At 39.1% G+C, this 7,334-nt stretch overlaps 1 protein-coding gene and 1 non-coding gene across 2 annotated transcripts; one reads left to right on the top strand and one right to left on the bottom strand.

Moving 5' to 3' along the window:
• Positions 1-218: 218 nt before the first annotated feature.
• Positions 219-846, bottom strand: LOC133032329 (uncharacterized). The gene is made up of 2 exons (XM_061106239.1): positions 519-846; positions 219-256 (listed from the first exon to the last, which is right to left on the bottom strand). Exons 1-2 carry the CDS (start codon positions 844-846, stop codon positions 219-221), a joined length of 366 nt encoding a protein of 121 aa, XP_060962222.1.
• A 4,263-nt stretch (positions 847-5,109) lies between these two features.
• LOC115703269 (small nucleolar RNA R71) lies at positions 5,110-5,216 on the top strand. The gene has a single exon (XR_004009046.1). It is a non-coding gene; the product is annotated as a small nucleolar RNA R71 (small nucleolar RNA).
• The last annotated feature ends 2,118 nt before the right edge of the window (positions 5,217-7,334 follow it).

The raw sequence follows: 7,334 nt of genomic DNA, 5'->3' as shown, positions 1-7,334 counted from the left end.
GAAGGTGGTGGTTAGGAATTTGAATGGGAGTAATTTGAAATTGTGTAATGTGTTCCCCTTTTTAAACTCGTCATCCCATTCTCGCCGCGGCCACATAAAGCCTCGCCGCGGCCAAATTCCATGAAAAAACGGACCTTTCTGTAACTCTTAAATGGCCGCGGCAGCAAATCCCCTCGCCGCGGCCAGATAAGTGTGAAAAATCACCCTCTCTGTAATGCTTAAATGGCCGCGGCGGCTCTATATCTAGCCGCGGCCACTGGGCGAATCCCAAAAAAAAAATTTATATACAGTACATAATGAAAAAGAATACTAAAAATTGTTTTACCAGTTTTCTAAACAAAACTAGACAGAACAGAAAAAGAAAATAACACTAAAACATAAAAGAGTTCAACTAAATCATAAAGAACACTTGGGTTGCCTCCCAATTAGCGCTGCCTTTATCGTCGCACAGCTAGACGTTGATCGAGTTCTTCATAGTGGCGCCAGAATCATGGCGGACTTGGCTTGATCAAATTGACCTCCCAAGTAGAGCTTTAACCGCTGCCCATTAACTTTGAAAGTATTAGGGCCTTCACCTTTCAGTTCCACCGCTCCATAAGGAAACACCTTGACCACTGTAAATGGCCCCGACCACCTTGACTTCAATTTACCAGGAAACAACTTCAGCCTTGAATTGAAAAGTAGAACTTGTTGCCCAGGTTGAAACTCCTTCCTGACTAAATTTTGGTCATGCCACCTTTTAGTTCTTTCCTTGTAAATCTTAGCATTCTCATAAGCTTCGTTCCGAAATTCCTTCAACTCATTTAACTGTAGTAATCTTTTCTGTCCAGCAGCCTTTAAATCCATGTTCAGAGTTTTCATTGCCCAATACGCTTTGTGTTCTAATTCCACCGGTAGATGGCAAGCCTTTCCAAACACCAACCGATATGGTGACATCCCGATTGGCGTCTTGAACGCTGTTCTATAGGCCCACAGTGCGTCATCCAACTTTCTTGACCAATCTTTCCTTGATCTCTGCACCGTTTTCTCCAGAATCATCTTTATTTCCCGGTTAGAAATCTCAGCTTGGCCATTACTTTGGGGATGATAAGGTAGAGCAGTTCTATGACGAACACCGTATCTCGAAAGGAGTGCTTCGAACTGTTTTTTGCAGAAGTGACTCCCTTCATCGCTTATGATTGCTCAGGGAGTACCAAACCGCATGAATGTGTTCTTTTGAAGGAACCGAAGAACTGTTTTTCCATCATTGGCTGGTGTTGCTGCAGCTTCCACCCATTTTGACACATAATCCACAGCTAATAGGATGTATAGATTGCTAAAAGATGAAGGAAAAGGACCCATGAAGTCTATCCCCCATACATCAAACAATTCTACTTCCAAGATTCCTGTTAAAGGCATTTCGTTTCTCCTCGAGATGTTTCCTGTGCGCTGACAACGATGACATGCCTTCACAAAAGTACTAGCGTCTTTGAAAAGTGTTGGTCAAAAGAATCCGCTTTGCAACACCTTGGCAGTTGTTCTAGTTCCACTGAAGTGTCCCCCACACGGTAGAGCATGACAGTGATTGAGAATAGAGTACATCTCCTCTTCAGGCACACATCTTCTTATTATCTGATCCGCACATTGCTTGTAGAGGATTGGCTCTTCCCAGTAGTAATGTTTCACCTCAGAAAAGAATTTCTTTAGTTGTTGTCGAGAGAACTCAGGAGGAGTGATATTAGCAGCCAAGAAGTTAACATAGTCAGCATACCATGGTACCATTAGACTTTCCCTCACACTAAAGAGTTGTTCATCAGGAAATTGCTCATTTATTTGTACCTCTTTCGTATTCTGACTTTCTTCCAGCTCTAGTCTTGACAAGTGATCTGCTACCAAATTCTCAGTACCCTTCTTATCTTTTATCTCTAAGTCAAATTCTTGAAGTAAAAGTACCCATCGGATCAGTCTCGGTTTTGCATCCTTCTTGGTCATAAGGTACTTGATCGCTGAATGATCTGTGTAGACAATAACCTTATTCCCAATCAGGTAGGGTCGAAACTTATCACAAGAAAACACAATTGCCAGCATCTCTTTCTCCGTTGTGGCATAATTCAGTTGAGCATCATTCAGGGTTCTACTAGCATAATAGATTGTGTGAAACACCCTGTCAACCCTTTGACCCAAGACCGCTCCAATTGCATAGTCACTTGCATCACACATCAATTCAAAAGGTAACTCCCAATTCGGTGAAGTAACTATTGGTGCTGAAATCAGTTTCTCTTTAAGAACTTCGAATGCTTTTAAACAGTCATCTCCAAATTCGAAGGGTACACCATTAACAAGTAAACTGGACAATGGCTTAGAGATCTTTGAGAAGTCTTTAATGAATCGTCGATAGAAACCAGCATGTCCTAGAAAACTCCTCACTCCTTTTACAGAAACTGGAGGTGGTAAATTTTCTATTGTTGAAACTTTAGCCTTATCCACCTCAATTCCTGCTTTCGAAATTTTGTGCCCAAGAACAATTCCTTCTGTCACCATAAAGTGGCACTTCTCCCAGTTTAACACCAAGTTAGACTTTTCGCACCTAGTTAGCACCTTTTCCAAATTTTCTAAACAATGAACAAAGGAGGAGCCAAAGACCGAAAAATCATCCATAAAAATTTCAATACAGGATTCAATCAAATCTGAGAAGATAGCCATCATACACCGTTGAAAAGTAGCAGGGGCATTACACAAACCAAATGGCATTCTTCTGAAAGCAAAGGTACCGTAAGGACATGTGAAAGTCGTCTTCTCCTGATCTTCAGGTCCTATAGCTATCTGATGGTATCCAGAGTAGCCATCAAGAAAGCAGTAATATTCTTGCCCCGCCAATCTGTCTAGCATTTGATCAATGAAGGGCAAAGGAAAGTTATCTTTTCGTGTTGCTTTGTTGAGTTTCCTGTAGTCGATGCAGATCCTCCAACTGGTGACTGTTCTTGTAAGAATCAACTCATTCTTTTCATTCTTAATCACAGTCATTCCACCTTTCTTTGGAACCACTTGCACCGGGCTAACCCACTTACTATCTGAAATGGGATAAGCGACTCCAGCATCTAACCACTTGACTACTTCCTTTCTGACAACTTCCTTCATGGGTGGATTGAGTCTTCGTTGAGCATCGATTGTCGGCTTGGCATTATCTTCCATTAGAATTCGGTGCATCACTGTTGAAGGACTGATTCCCTTGACGTCGCCCAGTGTCCAAGAGATGGCCTTGTTGTGAGCTCGGAGTACCCTCAGTAGTCTATCAGTTTCCACATCAGAAAGAGAAGCTGACACAATAACTGGCAGCTTTTTATCTTTACCCAAAAACTCATACCTCAAGTGATTAGGAAGCACCTTCAATTCAAGTTCTGCAGGCTTTTCAGTAGATGGCATTAGCTCTTTTGGAACTGCTCCCAATTCCTCAAAATATTTTCTGTTCAAGGGCCCATAGGAATCAAGCCACTTCACATAGTCCATGACCTCTTGTCCCTCTTGCTCCATCAATTCATCTTCAGTTAAACTTAGTTCAAGAGGATCATCTAGCAGCTTTTTCTCACCCACAATTTCATCAATCAAATCAATGAAGAAACAGTTATCACTTGCCTTTGGGTATGTCATAGCCTTTAGTACATTAAAGACAACTTCTTCTCCTTGGACTCTCAGCTTTAATTCACCCTTCTGAACATCAATCAAGGCTTGGCCAGTTGCCAAGAATGGTCTCCCAAGAATGATTGGGACGTTGCTATCTTTTTCCATATCCAGAACAATGAAATCAGCTGGAAAGATTAACTTGTCAACTTTAACTAACACATCCTCAGTGACTCCTCTAGGATGAGCTAGTGATCGATCCGCCAATTGGAGAGTTACCGTGGTTGGCTTTGCTTCACCCAGCTGCAGTCTTTTAAACACTGACAAAGGCATTAAGTTTATGCTGGCTCCAAAATCACATAGTGCATTTATTCCTTCAATTCTTCCGATAGTACAAGGAATAGTGAAGCTCCCTGGATCTCTGAGTTTTGGAGGGAGTTTCTTCTGTAGAATAGCGCTGCACTCTTCAGTTAGAGCCACTGTCTCATAATCCTCCATATTTCTCTTCTTTGACAAAATTTCCTTCATGAACTTCACGTAACTTGGCATCTGCTCTAAAGCTTCAGCAAAGGGAATGTTAATGTGAAGTCTTTTGAAGACTTCTAGAAACTTGGTGAACTGCTTGTCTAAGCTTGCTTTTCTGAGCCTCTGAGGGTAGGGTATTTTCACATGGTGATCAATGCTAATTGGTGGAGACTGTTGTGGTTGTGTTGGGTTGTCAGTAGCCTTCTCTGTTGTTGGTGTTGGTGTTGGCACTGGTTGAACTTTTATCTCCTCATCTACCTCAACTGATTGTGGAAACTCAGGCCCATCATACTTCTTACCGCTCCTTAGGGTAATTGCCTTGCAGTTTTCTTAGGGATTAACTTCAGTTGTGCTAGGCAAATTTCCTTGAGGGCGGGTTGCTACCTGAGTTGCTAGCTGGCCCATCTGAGTCTGCAGGTCTTTAATTGAAGATCTAGTTTCAGTCATGAATTGAAGCAGTAAATCTATTTGCAAACTAGAATTTCCACCAGAGGCTTCTTGCTGATTAAACTGTTGGTTCTGATTCTGGTTCTGATTTCGTTGCTGATAGAACCCACTGTTTCTTCGGTTATTACCCTGGTTGAACCCATAATTGTTGTTGTTATTCTGTGAAAAATTTCCAATGGCTTTGGCTTCATCCATTGGCAAATCATCCACATCTGCTTGACACTTTAAAAAGTAATGATTTCCTCCACATATCTCACAAAAAATTTAGGCTTGTTTAGCTTGCCCTGCAATTATTTTTGTCAATGCCTCAACCTGAGCTGTTAACTTTGTGATGCATCAACCTCTAACACACCAGCTACCTTCTTAGATTGACTCCTTTCAGTTGGCCACTGCTGATTGTTTAGAGCCATCTCCTCCAATAGATCATAAGCCTCATTAGCACTCTTTCTCATAAAGGCTCCGCCAGCTGCTGCATCTATTAGAGTTCTAGTGTTACCAACCAACCCGTTGTAGAAGTTGTGGACAAGCATCCACTTCTCTATACCGTGATGAGGACACTTTCTGATCAGATCTTTAAACCTCTCCCAAGCCTCATGGAGAGATTCATTATCTTGTTGGTAGAAGTTGTTGATTTCTCCTCTCAGCTTTGCAGACTTGGCTGGAGGAAAGAACTTTGACAAGAATTTTGTTGCCAGATCATTCCATGTGGCAATAGAGTTGGGTGGCAAGGAGTTTAACCAACTCTTGGCTCATTCTCTGAGTGAGAATGGGAACAGTCTCAGTCGAATGGCATCATTACTAACTCCATTAACTTTAAAAGTTTCACAAAGTTCCATGAAGTTAGTGGACGGTATGATATGCATTTTATGCTTGATTTTTTGAGTCTTTGTAGTCTCTCTAATTTATTTATATATTTTGATACTGGTGACAAGATATTTTATTTTTACAAAGCTAACCTTGCAGGAATTTTATTAAACCAAGGGTCCTTTGATATTAGTTGTCTTCCTACTGGGCTTTATAAGCTCACCCCTATTTTCTCCCATTCCAGAAACTCAGTTTGATGCTAGTGGATGAGGATGGTACTGTTAAGGAAGAAAATCGTTATTAGTTTAGTCTTATTTTACTCTTTAGTCTTCTAATGAAACTGATTTTGTATTTAAGCTGAAATGGATGGTCTAGATGACTTAAATTAACTATGTACTAGTTAGAAATGAGGAATGATGGATGCTAGGTATTATTTTGGTATTTTATTGACTTATTAAATCTATCTATTTGGTGATTACATAACTGTGGAGATATTATTGTTCTTTTAAATTGATGAGTGGTTCTGATTTTATTACTAATATTTTCTTATTAATATAGGAGTTAATCCATTACTTTTAAATTAGTATTTTGTAATATTAATTAAAGGATCATTTATAAGCTTTATCTTCCTACAAGGGTCAAAGTGTGACCTTTGACCACCCAAGTTATGGATATTACATATCTGCCACGGCCTAGGGCTCGGGTCGTGACACATTTAGTTGGAGGTAATAAAATAGAATGGAATAGAAAGGAAACAATTTTCATTCTATTCCTTTGTTTGGTTTTATTTTAAAGTATTAAAATATCATTTTAATGGAATGCCCTTCTCACCATTTTGGTAGAATGACTATTCCATTTTAAAATAGAAGGAAAGATCATTCCAATGTAACATAAGAAAAAAATTAGTGATTTTTTTATCAATTTATTTTTATGCATTTTAAATTTTATTTCATTTCTATTCCTATTCTTATATTTTTATATTTTATCCCTTCCAACCAAATGCCGCCTTAGTTTCACATCCATTTGTGCAGGAAACTAACCTAGAATTTGTGTAGGAAATTAACCTGGACTGCCTCTTACATACTGTAACACTTTTTCAACAGCCTTGAAATGAGGTTTCCAAAGGGTTAGCTAAGATATGGCTTAGCATGTTTACAAAGTAGGTCAAATCTAGATATTAGAGCTTTCAAATTATTTTACTGTAAACCTTAGGATCCATAAGTAAGTATCATGTTTCTTGATTCACTATCAAGTTAAGCTCTATTGATGTGCTAGCTAGTTTACACCCCAACTTTCCAGCTCTTCAAGAAGCTACAAGGCATAAGGTCTTTGAGAAATGAAGATACCTTTATCAAACCTTCAACCTCAAGACCTAAGAAATACCTCAAGTGTCCCTAGATCTTTTAACTTGATGTTGAGAGACTTAATTGCTTCCAGTTTGTAATTTTATGATGACATCATCTTCATAAACAAGTAACAATTCAGTAAAGTGAGTTTGAGAATATTTTATAAACAATGAATGATCAATGGTAGAGTGAACAAAACTTTCTTCGATGAGGGCACTTGAATTTTTTTCAAACCACTACATTGGTGCTTATTTTAAACCAAACAATTATTTCTGGAGCTTGCATATTGGATTGATATGTAAAATCTTTCCCTTAGGAATATACCGTTGAGGTAGAGTCATAAAAACTTCCTCATTATTAACATCAAGCTGATGAAGATGTCAACCATGCATAGTTGCAAGTGCCAGAACGAGCTTAAAAGAATCCAATTTAGCAATAGGTGCAAAGGTTTTTGTATAATCAACCCGTTCTTATTGAGTGTAGTCCTTTGCAATACTAGTCAAGCTTTGTGTCTCTTAAGAGTCACATTAAATGAATTTTTAGTTTGTAAACCATTTTCATCCCACTACATGCTTAGTAGGGAAACTATTTTTTAGGTGTTTTTTTGTTCTTAAG

The sequence above is a fragment of the Cannabis sativa genome, chromosome X (assembly GCF_029168945.1).
Source record: "Cannabis sativa cultivar Pink pepper isolate KNU-18-1 chromosome X, ASM2916894v1, whole genome shotgun sequence".
In the NCBI taxonomy this organism is placed as follows: domain Eukaryota; kingdom Viridiplantae; phylum Streptophyta; class Magnoliopsida; order Rosales; family Cannabaceae; genus Cannabis; species Cannabis sativa.
The sequence above is the reverse complement of the archived record's forward strand: the minus strand, read 5'-3'. Positions and strand labels throughout refer to the sequence as shown.